This window comes from Plectropomus leopardus, chromosome 17 (genome assembly GCF_026936395.1).
Source record: "Plectropomus leopardus strain MGB_pleo_1.0 chromosome 17, ASM2693639v1, whole genome shotgun sequence".
In the NCBI taxonomy this organism is placed as follows: Eukaryota; Metazoa; Chordata; class Actinopteri; order Perciformes; family Serranidae; genus Plectropomus; species Plectropomus leopardus.
The window spans coordinates 20,678,160-20,698,674 of NC_142192.1; the positions used below are offsets into that span (position 1 = coordinate 20,678,160).

The 20,515-nt window shown below is 38.8% G+C and overlaps 2 protein-coding genes, 1 long non-coding RNA gene and 2 other non-coding genes across 10 annotated transcripts in view; 3 read left to right on the forward strand and 2 right to left on the reverse strand.

Moving 5' to 3' along the window:
• The first annotated feature begins 1,418 nt into the window (after positions 1-1,418).
• On the forward strand, positions 1,419-8,261 carry sf3a3 (splicing factor 3a, subunit 3). Its single transcript, XM_042506101.2, has 17 exons — positions 1,419-1,664; positions 1,779-1,826; positions 2,466-2,518; positions 2,671-2,776; positions 2,871-2,943; positions 3,758-3,849; positions 3,943-4,025; positions 4,145-4,283; positions 4,376-4,444; positions 4,543-4,610; positions 4,820-4,927; positions 5,035-5,104; positions 5,188-5,352; positions 6,688-6,798; positions 6,922-7,012; positions 7,104-7,159; positions 7,980-8,261. Exons 1-17 carry the CDS (start codon positions 1,569-1,571, stop codon positions 8,055-8,057), a joined length of 1,506 nt encoding a protein of 501 aa, XP_042362035.1. The 5' UTR covers positions 1,419-1,568; the 3' UTR covers positions 8,058-8,261.
• On the reverse strand, positions 3,964-10,882 carry LOC148186643 (uncharacterized). Its single transcript, XR_015779563.1, has 3 exons — positions 10,805-10,882; positions 10,473-10,520; positions 3,964-4,069 (listed from the first exon to the last, which is right to left on the reverse strand). It is a non-coding gene; the product is annotated as an uncharacterized LOC148186643 (long non-coding RNA).
• Positions 9,103-9,175, forward strand: trnav-cac (transfer RNA valine (anticodon CAC)). The gene has a single exon. It is a non-coding gene; the product is annotated as a tRNA-Val (tRNA).
• trnav-cac (transfer RNA valine (anticodon CAC)) lies at positions 10,118-10,190 on the forward strand. Its single transcript has one exon. It is a non-coding gene; the product is annotated as a tRNA-Val (tRNA).
• A 676-nt stretch (positions 10,883-11,558) lies between the features above and the next one.
• ptk2aa (protein tyrosine kinase 2aa) overlaps positions 11,559-20,515 on the reverse strand; it is a 78,128-nt gene continuing 69,171 nt past the window's right edge. For all 6 annotated transcript variants that reach the window (XM_088090805.1, XM_088090806.1, XM_042506099.2 and 3 more), the window contains 7 exons: positions 19,611-19,673; positions 19,002-19,041; positions 17,721-17,824; positions 15,243-15,398; positions 14,918-14,998; positions 13,400-13,485; positions 11,559-13,304 (listed from right to left, as the gene is read on the reverse strand). In XM_088090805.1, coding sequence (XP_087946931.1) covers positions 13,187-13,304; positions 13,400-13,485; positions 14,918-14,998; positions 15,243-15,398; positions 17,721-17,824; positions 19,002-19,041; positions 19,611-19,673 — 648 coding nt within the window. In that variant the 3' untranslated portion in view covers positions 11,559-13,186. The remainder of the gene's footprint in view (positions 13,305-13,399; positions 13,486-14,917; positions 14,999-15,242; positions 15,399-17,720; positions 17,825-19,001; positions 19,042-19,610; positions 19,674-20,515) is intronic.

Below are 20,515 nucleotides of genomic sequence, written 5' to 3' on the forward strand. Positions count from 1 at the left end.
ATATTTTCACTATAATTTTCTAATAATTCTCTCTCTTTTCTAAGATTATTTTCAGGTCATTCTCTTCTCACCATCTACTTTTTTCTTAAATTGCAATTTACAAGACAAGTTGCTGATTGCTTCTTTACCCATATGTTTTTATTTTTAATTTTCATCTAAATCACACCACTTTGCTCACGTTGTTTAAATGCGAGTAAAAAGTGTCTGACTGCAGTACAAGAAAACTGACGTCTTTCCAGGTTACAAACGGTTAAAAGTATGAGTATTTTGTCTTTTAGGAACTGGGCAGTGAATCCTCAGTCCCGATGTTTTCTTTTGTTTGCGCGAGCTTGACAGATCAGACCGCCTCCGTGCGCGCTCCTGCGAGTCCGCGCAAACGATGTGCTCTGTGGTGCGTTACGGCAGTCTTTAATGATGCTGTAGGATACAAAGGAAGTGCAAAAGAGAGGGATACAGTGCAGACTGACAGTCCGTCTCATTTGGAAAGTGGGCATCAAGATCTCAAAACCAATTTCCTGGATGTTAATAATTTACAGTTCAGGAACTCAGACGCGCGCCGCCCTGTTACAGCAGTGATGTTAATGAAACCTGTGGATTGGTGACCTGCTGCTGCGGGGAGGCAAAGGGCCATTCTTGAATTAATCTAAAACATTGGGGCCACTTAATAGGCTGCAGTTAAAATGAACAATATCTCAAACTATTTAACACGTAGATCGACATCAGTTTTCAGGTGTTGCATTCAGGCGCCTTTCATTGGCATTTAAGCATCTGAAACATAAGAAAATTGATTTTACTTATTTAAAAAAACATAGGGGTACAAACACAATGAGCAACTTGGCAAAAAAGTCACTCAAATTGCAGAAATAATGGTAAAAGGTGAAAAAATATTCAGGGGATTATTAGATATGTTTTAAAAAAACGGAGGAAAAATGTCCAGACAACTATATTTACAATTCTCTTACCTATAAATTTAAAATTGTTACAGAAAAAAAAACACAAAATGAATTTCCTGGCATTTTTTAAGTGATTTTATTTTATTTATTTATTTAGATTACTTTCAGGTAATTTTCTTTTCTGACTTTTTACTAATTCTTCCCAAGGTTTGGACCAAGTTGCTCGCTCATTGCTCTTCCCCATGTTTTTTTTAAATACATAATAAATGATATAATAATAATAATAAATAAATGAATGAAATCAATTTCCTTGGGTTTTAAAGGATTAAAACACCTCAGGTAGACCCCTAAATGCCTTATCATAACAACCATATAGAGACAGAAGTACCCATAATTTCCTGTCACATTTCGGTATCACATTTCTCTTTTAAAATATTAATCGACATTTTAGAAATAATATTGTCCATGCTTCGTGCGAACAATGTCACCACTGCGGAACCTTTTAATTGGTCGATGTTTCTCTACGCTGTGTACAGTGACGGACGTTAGCTCCTCAACATGCGCCATTGAAAACAAACGTAGCCGACACGGCGGAGGCGGCTTCTTCTTTATTCTACTTTACCTAAATAAAAGCCTTATCTTGTCTTTAAGAAACACACGACACATTTATAAACAATGGAGACAATTTTAGAGCAACAGCGTCGCTATCACGAGGAGAAAGAGAGGCTAATGGATGCTAAAACTAAGGAAATGTTACACAAGAAGTCTACGGTAAGCTATTCGCTCCATGCTAGCATTAGCACTGTTGCTAATCAATACTGCAAACAGAAGACTTCTGCAAGTTAACTTGTGTTTTAAAATGTATATTGTATTTTTTTCTGACAGCTGCGGGAACAGATTAACTCCGACCATCGGACAAGAGCAATGCTGGATGTAAGTTGAGAAAGAGTTTTTTTTATTTATTCAGCACCGGCTAGCCAGCGATTTATTACTGATCATAAATTAAATAACATTTTCTTAATTAAATTGATTTAATAAATATTAGGCCTTAGAAGCCAATGGATTCACATGGTCTTAATTTCCACAAACATTTTAAATAATCTAATTTATCCATCTTTTCATCTCTTTTTATTAAGTCAAGCTGTTCTATGTGAAGGTCAACATTTTTTATGTTACAAAGCTTTAAACTCACCACTGAACCTGGTGCTGTTTTACTTTATATTTGCACTTACCTTTTGATAAAATGAAGATCCACCTAACTCACTTTTATAACCATATTCCTACATAAAAGCCTACTTCAGCATGGGACCGCATTTAGGACATTAGTGGTTTATTTTTGAATATCAGTGCTTGATTGTAGAAAGTTTAATTTAATGTATAGGTGGTTACTTACCCGCAATGCTTCAACAAGAATAAGGTGATTTGTCTAAAAATCAGACTTAACTTTGCTTTTAAAAAACAACAAAATAAAGCACCTTCTTAATATAAAAGAGAGCAACGCAGGTCAGAGTCCAGTAAATTATATGGCCATGTTTAATGTTAATGTTTTTTTTTTTTTTTAACTTTTGACAGAGATATATGGAAGTGAGCGCAAATCTCAGGGACTCCTACGAAGACAAAGATGGGTAAGTGACCAATCTGTTCCAGTTTAATTTGCTCTATCAATCGGGAAATGGGAATACAACTTATAATCACTTCTTTTTATGGATTATTGCATGCAGAATAATCACTTAACCGTTCAGCTTGAACAAGAAAATCTTTTTTTCCTCATCGACAGAATGAGAAAGGATGAACTTGCTGCGATCTCAGGACCAAATGAGTTTGCTGAGTTCTACAACAGACTGAAACAGATCAAGGAGTTTCACAGAAAGCACCCAAATGAGGTAGTTAACCAGTTATTTGTGAATGCTCAAATAAGACTCTGTAAACGTTTTGAAATTGAGAATTAACAATAATGCAATCGTTTGTATCCTGCAGATTTCCATCCCCATGTCTGCAGAGTTTGAGGAGCTGATGAAGGCCAGAGACAACCCCAGCGAGGAGGCTCAGAGTACGTCTCCGTCCAGTTTCAACATAAACAATTTCATCTTAATTGGCTGTTTTCTTTTTTTTAAAGCTGAAATTAGCTTAAATCAAGGCCTAATTCAAAGTCAAATTCCAACATAAAGTCCAGGTTTAGGTGGCACACTCACTACATCCAGGGTTCCCACGTATCCTTAAAAAGTCTTAAAAGGCATAGTATTAAATAATCTAAAAGTAAGGCCTTAATTGGTATTAAAATGTCTTAAATAAGTCTTTCAGATGTCTTAAAAATACTGAGACATTTGAAGTAGTATATTTACTGAATTAAATATTATTTAATTCAGTAAATTATTTTATTAAATAATTTACTGAATTCATGTTTTTAAACTCTTAATGATGTGAATTAAAGCGGTGGAATAATCCCACATACACAGCGAAGCACACAAAATCAGTAATAAAAATCACAAATAAAAGCTCAGTATCTCCCATTTCTAACCAGATCTGACTTTATCACTGGACCAAAAGTGTAATGTTCTTTTGTTACAATAGGTGTTTGGGCAAAATTGTTAAAAGGTTGGTTCATGTTTTTTATTACATATATATTTTATTTTTTTGCAGTTTAGGTTATTGTAAAATTGGTCTTAAATTTTATCCCGAGTGGCATTAAAAAAGTCTTAAAAAGTCGTAGCTCTGCTTTGCCCTCTGCTGCAGGAACCCTGTAAGTCTTGTGATACATTTGAGCCTGGCTTTCGAAGGTTAGTTTGTTCTGTAGGAGGTTAGCTCTACCTCTGTTCAAACTAAAACTTAAGACGAATGTTTCTGATTTTGTTTATCTTCCACAGACCTGGTGGAGTTCACAGATGAGGAAGGATACGGCCGCTACCTCGACCTCCACGACTGCTACCTGAAATACATCAACCTGAAGGGAGCTGAGGTTCGGATCTCTTAAAGTCTGCATCGCTCATGTTGTTCCTCCAAACTAAGTATTATTTTTTTTCTAACCATGACGTATACATTTACCCAACAGAAACTGGAGTATATCACTTACCTGTCTTCATTCGACCAGCTTTTTGACATCCCCAAGGACAGGAAGAACGCTGAATACAAGAAGTAGGTCCATCGTGCTTTTTCCCGTTAGAACCGACTGCTGACACCTGTGTGGAACAAGAAGCAGAAAATAAATAAATCTGCGTAGACGAGAAAATGCAAAGTGGTGTCTGTGTGTGCAGGTATTTGGAGATGCTGCTGGAGTATCTGCAGGACTACACAGACCGGGTCAAACCTCTGCTGGACCAAAACGAGCTCTACGGTAAAGTCCTGACAGACTTTGAAAAGAAATGGGAGAACGGGACCTTTCCAGGCTGGCCGGTAAGTTTTCCTTCTCATATGTGATGATGATTTGAGCTTTAGTGGTGCATATCACATGACCTATTTTTTTGTTTGTTTTTTTTTAATTGCAGAAAGAGACAAGTAGTGCTTTGACACATGCTGGAGCTCATCTGGACCTCTCTGCCTTTTCTTCTTGGGAGGTAAAACACAGTGCTCATGCTTGAAGATTTAACATTTCAAAATAACACTTGTCTATTCATGCTTGTACTGACGGTCTCTTTCTTATTCTTTTCCACAGGAGTTGGCCTCTTTGGGTCTGGACAGATTGAAGTCTGCCCTCATGGCGCTGGGACTGAAATGTGGAGGGTAAGGGTGTTATTGGCGGTTTTTGAAGGTCTGGTTAGGTTGAGGCACAAAAAGCCTTTGGTTAGGGAAAGGTTATTGTTTGGGTTTGAATGATCACATGAAACATGGAAGATGAAATCTGATGGGAGTTTTCGTGAATCTGGGGTTACCGTCGAGGCACGTGATGCAGCTGGGACAGCTCAATGACTGTGTCTCTGTGTGTTGGACAGGACACTGGAGGAGAGAGCTCAGAGGCTCTTCAGCACGAAAGGAAAATCTCTGGAGTCACTGGACCCGTCGCTGTTCGCCAAGAATCCCAAAGCCAAAGGCCCTAAAAAGTAAACGGGTGTAAAAAAAAAAAAACCCATCAGTCTAATGCTGACGGTGTCTTATGATAGCGTTCATTAACCCAATTTATAACCATTTCCATCCATCAATTTTGCAGAGACACAGAAAGGAACAAGGAAATTGGCTTCCTGGAGGCTCAAGTCTATGAATATGTGGAGATCCTCGGGGTGAGTGAATATTTCCGGACGTTAACAGCGTACACTCTCGTAGGCTCAAACATGACAGTTTTGATCATCATCTGCGCTTACAGGAGCAGAGGCAGCTGACTCACGAGAACGTCCAGAGGAAACAGGCTAGGACCGGAGAAGAGCGCGAGGAAGAGGAGGAGGAGCAGCTCAGCGAGAGCGAGAGCGAAGACGAAGACAACGAGATCATTTACAACCCCAAGAACCTGCCACTGGGCTGGGACGGCAAGGTGAGGCTGCACCTCTGCACAAAACCAAAAACAGCACAGACAAATGTCCTCAGAGGTGTAAACTTTGTCACCTTTAGGCAAAAATCTCCGTTTTGAATGCAAAACAGGTCGTTTGCAGAACAAATTTAGATCCAGTTTGTTGTGTTGTTGTTGATGTTCTCATGATGCGTTCGTGATATCTTGTAAAATGTATTTTTTAGTGTGAAACTTGAATATTTGTTGTTGTTTTCAAAGCAAAATAAATTACTTAAATTTGACAAACACACACAAATATAGTAAAAGGCTTTAGAAACAGATGTTTTAATATTAAAGGCTATTTAATAAATGAGAATGATTACAATTGTGCTGATCTAAAGGTTATGTAATGAAGGACTAAATGACTTTAAAACAGTGAAGTAATTTATTTCTAATGAAGATTTATTCGTTTACCTGGCACAAAAGGGGGAATAAATAACAAACAAGAAAACTTTTGGTTTTGGCCAATTTCACAAATGGTGCATCCCTAACATAAATGAAAAAAAAAAATGCTGAAAATTAGCTAAATAGACTTTTAATGTGCTTAAAACAGATCGCTGCTGAATTGAAATCACCTGTAACGGCTGTAACGTTGATTTATGAACTTCTCGGTCGTGTCTTTTAACAGCAGGGGCTGTAAAGAGCATAAACCACATTAACGTCCACAGTTGATATAATTAACAAACAAAGAGCAACAAAAATCAAAAACAAAGAGCCTGCGCAGGAGTGATATCTGCGGTGGGGAAATTCCAGCCAAAACACCCTCAGACCAATCGCGAGCAGCGCCTTTAAACACAAGCACACGGATCGGTTGACACATCTGTCAATCATGGCGGAAAATTTCTGTTTTGTAGAACTGTATAACTCATTAAAACCAAACTCATAAAAACAATCACTTGAACAAACATCAGGTTGATGAGAACTACTTTCAGTGTCAGAAACCATCCAAATTTATGAGTTTTTAGTTTGGCCCGTGTCCCATTCACTAACATGGAGGGGGCGGGCTTTATGACCTGTACTGCAGACAGACACCAGGGGAAGACCGAGATTGAAATGTTGCACTTTTGGGGGAACTTTCATGTTGTCCGTCGTTATATATGATCTATGGTTTGCACCTCTAGTCCTTAAAAATGTTTGTTCTTCTCTTCGTACTTGTTGATCCTGACCAGCAGTTTTGGGATTGCTCAATCTAAATCTTCATCCAAATTGGCGCTGCAAAATCCCGCTCTTACAATGCTCTACTTCCCGTGCTGCTTATTTTTTATGTAGACGTGTCACAGTGTCTCCTTTGTTTCCTGACTGCTGTTTTACTCCCTCCAGCCAATTCCTTACTGGCTCTATAAACTCCACGGGCTGAACATCAACTACAACTGTGAGATCTGTGGAAACTACACGTACAGGGGACCCAAAGCCTTTCAGAGGCACTTTGCGGTATGTTGTTGAGTCATGGATTCACTGTCACAGAGGGAGTTTAAAATCTGCAGCGTCGTAAACTGATTTTCACGGTCAACTTGACAGAACAAAATAACTGAAAGTACGTTTTTGTTTCTGTAGGAATGGAGGCACGCTCACGGTATGCGCTGTCTGGGAATCCCCAACACTGCCCACTTCGCCAACGTCACACAGATTGAGGACGCCGTCTCCTGTAAGAGTCTTTGTCTTGTAATGAACATCCGGACTGTGGAGAATGTTGGAAACTAGTTTTCAGAGCTGTTTTGTGTTTGTTTTTTTTTCAGTGTGGGCAAAGCTGAAGTCCCAGAAAGCATCGGAGCGATGGCAGCCAGACACAGAGGTGAGTTCGCTGATGCAGTGCTTCCCTACGAGGGATATCAAGGGTTAACCGCAGTGATTATTTTTAACGAGTTGTGCGTGTTGGTCCACAGGATGATTTTGCTACTCTTCAGTTTAGAAGTAATAACATCGTGCTGTGACACATTAAGAACAAACTGTAACAAGTAGAGCTGGCGGGGGAATAGATACAGCGAAGTATTGTGATATTTTGCATGGACACAAAGTATCAGTGTTTTTCTAAAACAAATTATTAATATTGCAAATACAAATTAATGGTTTGGCAGCCTAGTGGAATAATAAGGTCAGTTGCTTTTTTTTAGTGCACTAGATACATTTTGCTGCAATCAAACAATATTTATTTGTGAAACTTTTATCTTTAAAACTAAATCTTTTTACGTAAAATATTTTCTTCTCCTTGGTAGCACAATTTACGATTGAGATGATTACAATATATAGGCCTAATTTATTTAAAAATGTTTCTTTTTTAAAATTTTTTTTTCTTTAACATTTGTCAATTTTTTTTTTAGATTTTTTTCCCCTTAAATTTTTGAAAGGCTTATTAATCTCCAAAATGACACCATTTATAATAATTTATAATAGACAAACTGTTGTTGGATATTCAAGTTTATGTCATGGAAATTTTTTTAAAATTTTGTCCCTGACAGTAAGTGGGAACTCTGTATGTTTCACATTTTGCTGTTGAGGTTTTTTTCCCTTAAGAATTGATTTAATGGTTAATGGGTGTCAGGTTACTGAAAGCAAAATTAACTGACACCCCTACTTACGCTGTAATGCTTATTCCATGACCGTGTGATTTTCAGGAAGAGTACGAGGACTCGAGTGGCAACGTGGTCAACAAGAAGACCTATGAGGATCTGAAGAGACAAGGCTTGCTGTAGACTGAGGCGAATATGACCAAGTCACATAGACTAAGTGGAAAAAATGTAACTTCTGAGTGTCCTAAAATTTGATATATTTTTTATCACCAATGTTTCTTTTTATTTGTATGTAGTAATGTTTAACGCCTTCGTTCCTCCCTTTGATAACTTTGTAATGTGGCAACCATTGATCATTATAATAAACGGAGTACTTTTGTCACTGTGCTGTTTGTGTTTATGTCTTGTTTGTTAAATTGTGGTGTTCAGAAGGATTTTTATCGGTGTTTAGACAAAACAGCAGCTGTGCAGAGACAGACCTCTGGGAGTGTGTTTTGATTTACTGTTGCAATTGACTCGTAAGCATATTTTAACTCTTTATGTAGGACAGTGTACTGTGATTTTATGGTGGTGTTTAACACTGGAGTAATAAAACATAGTCATATTTCTTTTTAAGAGTAAACCTGCTGTTGGCAAAAGCCTTGTCTGCCAAAATATGATCACATATAGTGCAACACAAATAGAGCAAGTAAAGGTTTTCTGCTGGCAAAGATCATATATATAAAACTATAACCATCAGACTATACGTCACAATCAACATTAGTCTTAATTCTTTGATACTGCAGAAAACACGTCTTTTGAGTAAGACATCCACCCAGTGTTTCAGTTTAAGACATTTCTAGGATTTTATGCTCAACACACTTAAGAATCAGCATATTTATGGTGTTTCACAGCCAGACACAGCGCTCGATGCACCATGAAGACAAAAGTTTTTTGGTTTTTTAAAAGAAAAGATGTGGGGAGAAAAAAAGCAGATGGCAGTATTTCATTTTATCTGACCATAACAATGATGTTACTGTTGAAAGGAAAACTTTGGTATTCCTCGCGCTGGATCCTATTTTCTAATGTTTTGTGATGAATGGAAACAATTCTTGCGTCTCGTCATGTAAGACGGGGAACCGAGAAATGACTTACAGTAACCACTTCAGGAAATCATGCACCATCAACCTAATTTTCATGCCACCGAGAAAAAGTTTAAAACACTTACTTCATGCAGACGTTGATATCGGTTTCCGTAGTGTAGTGGTTATCACGTTCGCCTCACACGCGAAAGGTCCCCGGTTCGAAACCGGGCGGAAACACACTTTTATTGTTTTCAAAATATTTACTGAGTATATAGATAATTACAGAAGACATAAAAACTCAAATACCACTTCCAAGCCAAAGAATTACAACGACAGCCAATTTATGAATAATAAATTCATTTACGGTTTAGAGTAAATTCACAGAAAGATGAATAAAACATAAACCATCATGTTCTCAACAGACATTATAAACACTGACAAAATCTGACATTGCACGTTTGCACGTAAAACAGCAAAATAAAAACTACTCAGTCCAGATCTAGGCATGATGGGAAACGTGGGAGTCACTAATATAAGCTCAGTGAGTGACTGCAGTGAAAACGTTTTTGAAAGAATAAAACCCATCAAATATGGTTTGAATCAGACCATTTTGTTAGATAATAACGTGATTTTTTTTTTCTTAAATTATTTCTGACTTTTTTTTTGTTGCTCTAGGGCGACGCGGAGCTACTAACTTAAAAATACAGGTAAAATTTGTGGATATAGTTGTTACATCTCTTTATGGAAAGAAAAAAAACGTTTTAGCAAATATCTTAATCGCAAAAAACAAGATTGAGCAAGCGAAGCATTTTTGGGTTTATATCTGGGTTATTTATTTAGTTTGGGAAACCCAACTATCTGTATAAAGCTTATATTTAGAAAATCGTGTCCGTTGCTAGATTGTTACTAAGGATCGAGCTACTTACTGGAGCAGTAAACTAGATTTCATTACATATAGGTTTCTACTGGCGTGTCTGATTGTTTTCCTGTTATTAGTCAGACTCCGTGTATATCTTATAGATCCCACGTCTATTAACGCTTTAATTTGTAAGGGGATTTTTTTAAGCAGTTTCCTTTGTTTGTGTTTTGTTTGTAGACCAATTAATTTTGGAAAATTAAAAATGCTGTTCTCAGTCACTAACAAAAACCGGAAATAACGTCACAGATGACTTTTCAACAGTTTCCGTAGTGTAGTGGTTATCACGTTCGCCTCACACGCGAAAGGTCCCCGGTTCGAAACCGGGCGGAAACACATTTATGCTTATTTTTTTTGTTTGAGTGTGAAAATAAAACAAAACAACAAAGAAATAATCCCACACGCTGTATGAAAAGCTAAATGTACGTCTGTGTGACAGTTTGCATTAAACATCTAACATTATCACATAAACCTGAATATATGCGTCAACTTTCCCCTCAGACTTATTAACGACCTCATTAATCTTTATTTTTTTTGTCGTTTGAAGCGTCAAATGTGACATTTCCCGCTGAATTGTGTATTCACAAATTCAGAGCTAGCAAAACGCTAAAAACTCACCTGTTAGCACATGGTCATCCTCTTTGCACATTTAGACCGAGACAATAGCTGGAAAAAAAAACAACAAAAAACAGGAAACAAATTGTCAAATGTTCAACAGAAAATTTAACAAATACTGTTAGCAGAATACTGAAGTCCACGCAGGTTGAACTTTGAGACTTTAACGTCCATTTAGTAGCCTTTTATAAAGCTTTGTAACTGCGTTTCTCCTCTTTAGTTTAGCTAATTAGCCTCCCATCAACTAGAAAGCATAATTAGCAGAAACTCCGCCTTTAAGTGTGTTGCAGAGGACAAATATACCCAATAAACTTTGACTGTCATGACTGCTGCACCTGGGAGCGGAGCTGCAGGCAGGTGGAGTCGGCTGTGTCCCCTTCCAGGTGTCCCCTTCCAGGTGTCCCCTTCCAGGTGTCCCCTTCCAGGTCCCCTTTTTGTCAAACATTAGTTTGCATCTTGTTTGTGAAGAAGCAAATTGATGAGTCACGTGTCCACAGCTGCAGCTAATCAGGGCTACTCCCCCATTTTTCTTTAAAAACCAAACAACTGTTGGACTAATGGAGGATTAGTTTATTTATGTTAACATTAGTCAACTTTAGACTACTCACACACACACACACACACACACACACACACACACACACACACACACACACAGTGTTGAGGAGTAACACATTACATGTAACTAGTTTCAATAATTTCAGTAAATTTAAGTTAAAAAATGTTGCCATTTGCTTTATGTCATCAAAAGGGCCCAACTCATGCCATTTTTGTTTGTCTTTTTTAATTATCTGTGGCTATCGATAACAAAATTAGCGCCTATTCTACATAAACTATCAAAAATATTTATAATTTATTTTCCTTCTTTTGTAATATATAGATAGACAATAAAGATTGTTGGGTGGTATGATAATAATGTCCAATGGCAGGCTTTCATTTGATCATGTGATGATATAATAATTGGCAGCTAGTTTAGGCGCCAAATCTGTCAGAAGTTTCCTGTGTTATCGTACACTGGGGCCCGTCATAGCTACTTTATGCACACAGTTTTGGGACAGACACACAGAAAGGAGCAGACAGAATCTCACATTATTTTTTAACGATAACAGTGTTTTTATTTGCTTGGTTTAGCAACTGTACATGTGACTCCTTCCTGAGAATACCGCTCACCTCAGGGGAGAGGGAACAGCGGGATGGAGAGAGAATCAGAGAGGAAGACGAGGCTGGAGCGAGGGGTGGCAACAGAGGGAGAAAAAGAAGAAATGTGAGAGTGACGGAGCAGAAGAAGAGCGGGAATAAAGGTCTAAATAACTCCAGTGGAGGACGGTAAAAAGACAGGGAAGGAAAAAAGTGGAGATAAAGAACTTATGTTGGACATGATTGAGACCTGTGCCTCATTTTGGCCTTTAATCCAAAACTGTTTCAAGGTGTGTTTGTTTCAGAGGAGTAAAACAAGAAACTGCAGAGTATTATTTATGTTAAAACTTCACTCAATTTTTGTTACATCCCTGAAAATCCAGTTCCTGGATAAAACCGAAGGAAACTTGAGGGCTTAGAGTGAAATCTTGCACTGCATGTTGTTGAGTGAATATTTGTGAGAAGACAAACGGGACAGAAGGAACCTAAAACAGATGAATTAACACATTTGGCTTCAATATGCAAAACAAGCAATGAAGAAAACATTAATTTACTGCAAAAATGACGTGCAGGTTGCAGCAAAGAAAATGTAGAAATACGGAGTGAACTGATATAATTTGAGTGAAATGTTCGTTTTTAGTCAATTGCAGTGCAGTACAGAATAATTAGGACCTCTATTGTAAATTAAAAAACCCAGCCTCCCTCTGTCTCTCACCCCTGTGTCCCTTCACTCCTCCTCATTCACGCCTCTCCCTTATTCACTAGCAATTCATGCCTCAGAAACGTGTTAAAAATATAGCTTCTTTGTATAATTACTATGCAAGTTAACTTAAAAAGTGGCCTGTGACATTTTCTTCAAAATACAGCTTTTATATTTCATTGTTATGCCGTCTCTTGATGCCTGAGATAAAGAGATCTAGAGGGAAGAAGACGAAAGAAAAGAGATGAGATTATGACATTTATGAACTGCTGTAAATCAATTATTTTTGCTCACTGAATTATCAAGAGGAAAACTGAAGATACTGTGAGAGCAGAGGCTGAAAATAGTAATAATAATAATTAATAATGATATAAAAGCATATTTAAACAACATTATCATGTCATCTTCATTTTCCTCCTCGTCCTGGCTCTTCAGTTCCAGTTGTTACATCCTGCGTGTGTGGAGAGTGTTAGTCGTGTTCGTGCGGCACATTTCGGCGCGTCCATTCACCAAAATATTCTGCAGTCCTTCGAGCGAGCCTCCGAAACCTGTTTCACTTTCTTCAAAGATTAAAGAGTCTTAATGGATGATTTAAAAAAAAAAAATCATCTTCGATGATGCAGGAGAGGAGCGTTTCTCTGGATACAAAAGCAAATAATGCAACGAAAGTACAAAACAACACAATATTGACCGAAACGTTGAGCGTCGCCGGAGAGAAAAAGGAAGCGATGAATGTGTGCAGGAGGAGAGGAGGGCGCTGATTGTTTCAGTCATGTCTGCTGTCCATCAGTTCATTTTCGAATCCGTCTGTCACTGATATCCATCTCAATGTTCTCTTAGTGATTGGCTACTGCGCTCTCCATCTCCACGGCGACAGGAACTAATGCGGACGGATCATCTTGAGTCGTGATTGGTCGATGACGTCCAGCAGGTTCTTGGCGTCGACTGCGAGGGCGTGAGCTGCCATTAGCATCTGTTTCTTGTAGTCCTTTTGTAAACTGAAACAGAGAACAGTTACTGTGTGGCCATCGCTGCACAGTAAATCATCATCATCATCATCATCATCAGTGAGGCGTGTGGCATGTGTGCGTACCTCGTCATGACGTACTGCTGGGCCAGTTTCATTTTCGCTATTAACTCGGCCAGATCTGAATTCAGCAACTTCTGAGCCATCTCAATCTGAGACGACACAAACGAAAAGTCAAAGAAAGAAACTAAAGGCTAAAGAAACTGAGGCTGCGGTTTGTTCAGACTGCAGACAAATCAGATCTGTTTCTCTGATCAGATCTTAAAAAAAGGCTCTTAAAGCGAGCAATCAGATCAGATCTGTGTCCAGAATCACCAAACATCTGCGTGGGTTGCTATGGTAATGACGTGGGTGTCAGTAACTGCAGCTTTCCAACAGGTAAGTATGACAAATATTTGTTTTAATTATGTATTTTTCTTCATTTGTTTTTTTTAAAAAATAAGTTCTTCTTATTTTTTAAATTAATTAATAATTCATGTTTTTTTTTTAAATACTTTTGTTGTTTTTGTTTTTTTTAGTTGTATTACTTCATATTGACATTTTGCGTCCTGCATCTTGTATTATTTGTCCTTTTGTTTTAATATTTATTCTAACTCTACTCTAGTTTTGTCTCGCTTGTGTCCAGTTAAGACTGTTGGGCTTTCTGTTGCTGTGCTGTCTTCTTAGTATCCTGTTTCTGCTTTTTGCTTTCCTCGTCAGAGTACTTTTTAAACTCTGCTTTTAAAGGTGCTATAATAAAGTCATTACTTTTATTATTAAAAAGAGATCCATCATTTCGTCCTCAAAACTCTTTATTTTGTCGTCTGTCCACCAACTGTTGCAGAGTGGATCTGCCCAGCACTGCCGTCACTCTGGATTTGATGTAGTTGTTTTTTTTGTTGTTGTACAAAAACACTTTGAAATCTGATTTAAGTGTTTAGACTGAGATGCACTGATAGAAATCCCATTAGAATCTCATTTTCAGCCACCTCTGAATGTGGTTTGGATCAGCTCGGCAAAAACTGCATTTCGTTTGTTTTCTGCTGTCCAGACTTTCTAAAATCAATCTGGATATGTCAAAAAAATAAATAAAAATAGAGTAGGCGGTCTGAAAAAGGCCTTAAAAATCAATAGGATAAAGCTTCTGGGCCACTTCAGTACGCAGTTCACCCAACTTCAGCCTGGGCAGAGGTCCAATCAGGCAGAAATGGAAACACCTGTGAGGGTGTTCAAATCCTTCAACAATGAACATTCTTATAGTCTGGAGAGTCAAGGTAGATTTAATGGTTAATATTTTAAAACTAATGATTAAAAACATCACTTCTGTATCCCGATACCATTGTTCTGCTCTTATAGCAAAGTTTGGGAACTGGGAGTTAGAGTTTATGTTTCACTGCAGCGAACAGGCAGCGACTCAGATCGGATAAACAAAACATCTTGTGTATCGTATGACAGTTAAAGAAAATGCTTCACTGCGTTTAAAGCATGATTATATGTATAAAAGTAAAAGTGTATTTTACTCTGAGTTTCAGTGTTGAGATATTCAGTTTTGAAAATGTAACTCTCTCTCTCTCTGTGTGTGTGTGTGTGTGTGTGTGTGTTTACCTCTCTGTGTGTGCTGGCTGGCAGCACAGGAAGCGTCTCATCCACTGTTGCCAGCAGAGTCCTCAGCGCCAGACCCACCTCCTACCAAACACACAGAAACGCACATATTTTCGCGTGCGTCTTCAGTTGATATGCACATTTACAGCTGTTGATGACCGATCTCTAACTTCTGCCTACTCACTTTACGAGAATGGGCATAAAGCGTGGCAATATTACATTTTTTTATCACTTTAGAGGGAGCTAAAATGAGAGTTAAGATCACTGTAGGTGCATCACGCTGTCGTACCTTCTGTGACTTTTGTCAGAAAGTGAATATTGATCGTACCTTGACCATTGGGACGTACTCTTCTGGGGCTGCGGGTTGAATCCTGTTAGACATCTCAATCACAGCTTTGACCAATCCTGTCACGTTCTCATACACTTTGTCGTTAGAACGATCCAAGTTGGCGGTCGGGGGCGGGCTGATCTCCTGAGGCTGCAACTGGACCAATGAGGAAAGTTTTACCGTTACAATGAGCCACTGAAAACAGAAAATTCTAATTTTTTCTCAAAGAAAGACTCTTTCAGCTGACAGGATGACTGTAGTTAGACTGACGACACACCGGGGGGCAGTATTGACTAGATTTTCACACTAAAAAGCCTCATTGTTATTTCCGTCTTCATGCATTTCTACCTACAAACTAGATTTCTTGACGTCTCTACAGTGACAGAGGAGTGTGTTGGGTTGTTAGTACAGTGTGATGGCAGACACACACAGGGTCAGTTTCCTAGCGACAGACTCAAAGTTACACCTGCGTTAAACAACAGTTTGAGTTTTCCTCACAGTGAACTGAACCAACAGGCCTTTTCCCTAAAAGACATTTCGACATGTCACACTAGGAACAACACAGGTGTAAATAATAACATTAATGATGGCGGAAATTCCATTTAGCTGCTTTGATTTCAGGATCCTGGTATCTTTCATGCTTGCTTTCTGCGTCTCTAACTGGATCACTGAATACAACAGAGTAATCGTTAGAGTTATTACTAACACCTGAGCTTTTCTATGGCAAGCTATGGCAAGTTCAAATTCCTGCTGTGAGAAAGGCCTGTGAGCTCTGTGTACCCGCTGAAAGTTTAAACTTGCATTTTTAACGAGTGGATAAGAAGCTGACACACATCAGAGTTGGTCTTTGTTTTTGTTTTTCTGGCCTCGTTGGGGAAAAAGAAAAAAAAAAAAGCAGGTTTTATTTTTAGGGTTCCCATACATTTTCATGGACACATTTTCCAAACTTTTCCATGACTTTTCAGTGACCCATAACAAAGGTTTTTGACATAATTTTAGATAGCTGGCATACAGGAAGTGAGAGAGAAAATTACAAAACATACGTAATGGTAAACAAAATGTCACACACTGACGCATAATGGTGCTCCGTCACACTGACAGCTACAGAAAATGAATTTGCTGTCAATTTTACTTTATGTGGGAGGTTTTCCATGACACGTGACTTTTTCAAAACCTGACTTTGATTTTTCAAGGCCTGGAAAATGTGATTGTGAAATTCAATGCCTTTTGCAGGTTTTCCATGACCGTGGGAACCCTGAATTAATGTTCACAAAACCTCAGAGCCTAACTGATTTTGTTTAAGTCGCAGCCATTAAGGCGGGGACATAATTAAAGCACGACTGAGGTGATTTTCAGGCCGCCCCTTTAATGAGCTCAGAGGACACGCCTCAGCATGAAAAATCACCTTCGGCCGCAGTTGATTTTTTGTGCTTGTGAGGTTGGTTGGCTTGTGAACGAGAAAAAGTTTCAGCATGATGTTAAAGATAACCATATCCCACAGCCTTATTTAGATTTATGTAATCAGTTAATAACTAATGTAACTATGTTATTATCTAAAGATGCACTTGAAAACATTTAGCTATCAGTTAACAATGTGTCTATTCATCTAAGAAAAAAAACAACAGCTACGGTGACATTTTGATTTTATTTTCCTTTACCAGGGATATTTTTTCACAGCACTCAGGCAGCTACAAACTTAAACATAACATGTGATTATTAGTTTCCGCAGCTCTAAAGTCAACTTCTGAGCTTTTTGACATCTCAGTCTTCACCATCTTTGCTAATGACCATGAGATTATTGTGTCACAAACACTTCTCTGGTCAAGCTTAAATATTGTGTTCGATATGCCAATATTGATCATTTGTTCTGCCTCTGGTAAAGAAAAATAGAGAACAGAGAGCTTCTCGGCGCATAATGATGATGGTAACTATTTCTAACTCTACGGTGACGACAGACGGACACAGAGATCGTCTTACCCTCCACGGCTATGGGGAGGTTGAGGAGATGGGAGGGAGGTGTGGTTGGGACGGGGGAGGAGATGGAGGGGGATTGAGGAGTGCAGCAGTTGTGATGGGAGGGGAAACATTTTGATTGGTGGAGAGATGGATGCAGAGTGACAGAAAAGCAGGAAAAAGAGTAAGATGATGTCAGGGTGTGAAAGGGAAACAAACAGGATGAGTGAATGGATGTTAATGAGAGAGGGGGAGCACAGGGGGAGAGAAGAGGGACAGCACATTAGGCCAGAGCCGATCACAGGCGAGGCATGCCGTGGCACAGCATGCAACCCATCGGCAAAATACCAGACAGCTGTGAACTCAACTCAAAAACAATATGCTGGAATGGAAAAGTTGCAAAAAATAGGAGCAAAATGAGGAAATAATGTCCACAAAATTATTTTAATCTGCTGTAATTTTTTGAACTGGGGATGCATTGTTCATAGCTGTGATGAGGTTTTGATGTTTGCATATATAAAGTACCTTGACCCCCTCGTTGTAGCTGTCCACAGGGCAGAGACTGGCCAGGTTGCCAAGGTGACAAGGAGCTCCCGGGCGGGGCGGTTTCTTCGGAGGAGCCACATGTTCTGTAAAATAGGAGCATGACAGTATGTGACGTAGTACGGAGGGAAGTATGATGCATGCCAACAGCTACTTTATGCTGCTGTGAATTGGTGACCGCATGAACATTTACTACATGAATACAATTTTAAGGTACTTCTACTATGAGTTTTTCCATTTAATGCTACTTTGAGCTATTACGATTAAACAGAAAGTGTGATCAGTTTATGAAATACGAGATATAACTATCCAACGGTGTAAAAACTAATAAACATGTTAGCATCATTTTATTGTTGTAGCACTTTGAGGTAAAGCTAATTCTAACACATCAATAATAATCCTCCAATAATATAAAGTAGTAGCTACAGTATTACAGTATGAACATGGCAGTTCTGTGCAACAGGTAGTTTTACTTTTGATAGTTAATCTACATTTAGCTGATAATACTAATGAACTTCACTTACACAGAGGAGATTTGATTTTTAAACTGTGTAGTCACTTGTTTTACTTCAAGGGATGATTTGAATTTTGGATTGTGTGAGGTTCTCATCCATAGTCCGCATATTATTGACAGCATATGTCTCTCAGCATTGGAAAAGCAGCAGGAGAACTGACATGGAAGCTAAACAATGTGCTACTGTGTATGGAGGCAGCAGCAAAACATACTTTAGCCACCTAAAAAATAAATATCTCATTACGTGTATGCTATATTCAAAATATTTTTATCGCCCTCTTTTTGTGGTTAATGGCTGCATTTCCCAATCTATGCTCTCATCAGCACCACCAGACTACACTGAGAAAAACAGTTCTTTGACAGCACTGATCACAGGAGCTGCTGGTCTACAGCTGCCTCGATCACTTAGTTAGTTTATGTTCATAAGTCACACAATTAAAAGAAACAAACTAATTGATTGAGGTAGAGAGGCAGACCAGCAACTCCCGTGCTCTGCCATGTTAAATTTCTATTTTCCTCAATGGAGTCTGGTGACTTTGAAGAGATATAACTGCTTCATTTCCCTCTTGGAAATCGCTTATCACGGCGAGGTAAAGCTGTGAAAATATTCTTAAAATACTGTACACTTTAACTGATAATGGGTTTATTTAGGTGGCTAAAATACATTTTGATTCTGTCCACAGTAAACAACCCCACTTCAAAACATCCAAACTATCCCTTTGAGTATGTCTGTATGCTGGTTCTCTCACCTGGTTTCCCTACAGGCTGGTAGATATGTTGGCTTCCACCCTGTGCAGAGACAAACACACACACATGGACACACAGGTAAAACTTTCAGTTATCCTAAATCATAAAAGGATACAAATGAATATGAGGAAAAACTGCTAAAAAAATGAATGTAACACTGACTTCACCTAAGAAAATAAACCACATTCACCGATGGTATTTGACATGGACAGCAGCACCGTCACTGCTCAGCTCCAGCTGATACAGTGTGGAGACGATAAGGTCAATGCTTAGAATAGCTTTAGGACATTATAACACACATTTACAGTAAAACTGTGCAGTGCTTCTGGGTTTAAAGTTCCCATGAGCCCTCTGTGGTCATGTGGTTGGTGTGTAGGCAGTACCCTCCCTGGCACACAGACAGAAATACTTTCTCTCCCTCTCCCAGCCTCTGTGTTTCCTCCGTCTGTCTCTCTGTCAGTCAGTCGGACTGAATACTTTCCCTCTGCCTCCCTCTTGCACTTTTTCACTCTCTATCGCTCTCCTCCTGTTTTTCTATCCCTCTTTTCAGCATTTCTCCAATTACACTTTTGAGTATCAACACACAAACAAACACACACACAGTGACTGACCGGTGCTTGTAGTGTGCCGTCCTCTCTGTCGATGCTTCCTCTGCTGTTTCTGGACTCTGCCTTCTGCAGATAAGAAACAGAAAGACAAATTTAATGGGGAAAAAAGCACATAACCAAGGCTGTGTTTTGGACTCACTTTAAAAAAAAGCATCGGACATTCACAAACAAACAGAAAATATGAACACAGTAAACTGTTTGATGGTAACCTGCAGTTTGCAGATATTAGAAGTCAATGCAAAGCAACTAGAGTTATCTATTCCTTAACAAACACATTTCTTCAGAAAAATGCTAAATTAACCTGAAAATGATTCTGCAAAACATGAATTCTACCGATGAATACGACCTGAAAAAGTTTTTATTACTTTTCCATCAACAACTGCCTCAAAAAGTTAACATCATCATCAAGTCAGTCAGGATAAAGAGCAGCAGAAAAACACAATCCTCTCCACACAGACAACTTCCTGACAGTCTGCTCGCGCCAATTAATCTGCATGAAACAGTAACATGACGAAATCCAGTCCATATTGGCGCCACTAAAACCTGAGCATGACTCCAACTGCTTCTCTCTCTGTTTCAGTACCGTTTTGGTGAAGCACGCCTTGAAGAGATGCATCCTGGGAGAGTAGAGGCTAAAGAAGACGGGAGGAGGAAAGCAGAGAGTGGAGGCCATCGAAAGGAGGGCGGAAAGAGAGGGACAGAAAGTATGAGAGAAAGAGATGCAAGCAGAGAAACTCTTAAGACATCGAGGGAGAAAGAGTGATGAAGAAAAAGGGACGGACGGAGAGAGGAAGAACGTGGAGGATGAGACTGAGAGAAATGAACTGAGAAAGACAGAAAAACTGAGTCAGAGAAGAATGGAGGGAGAGGAAAAGACAGAGAAAGAGAAGTTTTTCCAGAGGAGGAAA

Coding starts and splice junctions, on each gene's coding strand:
- sf3a3 (XM_042506101.2), top strand. CDS start 1,569: ATGGAGACAATTTTAGAGCAACAGCGTCGCTATCACGAGGAGAAAGAG. Junction 2,777..2,870: donor ACAGAAAGCACCCAAATGAG/GTAGTTAACCAG, acceptor TGTATCCTGCAG/ATTTCCATCCCCATGTCTGC. Junction 4,445..4,542: donor CTGCCTTTTCTTCTTGGGAG/GTAAAACACAGT, acceptor TCTTTTCCACAG/GAGTTGGCCTCTTTGGGTCT.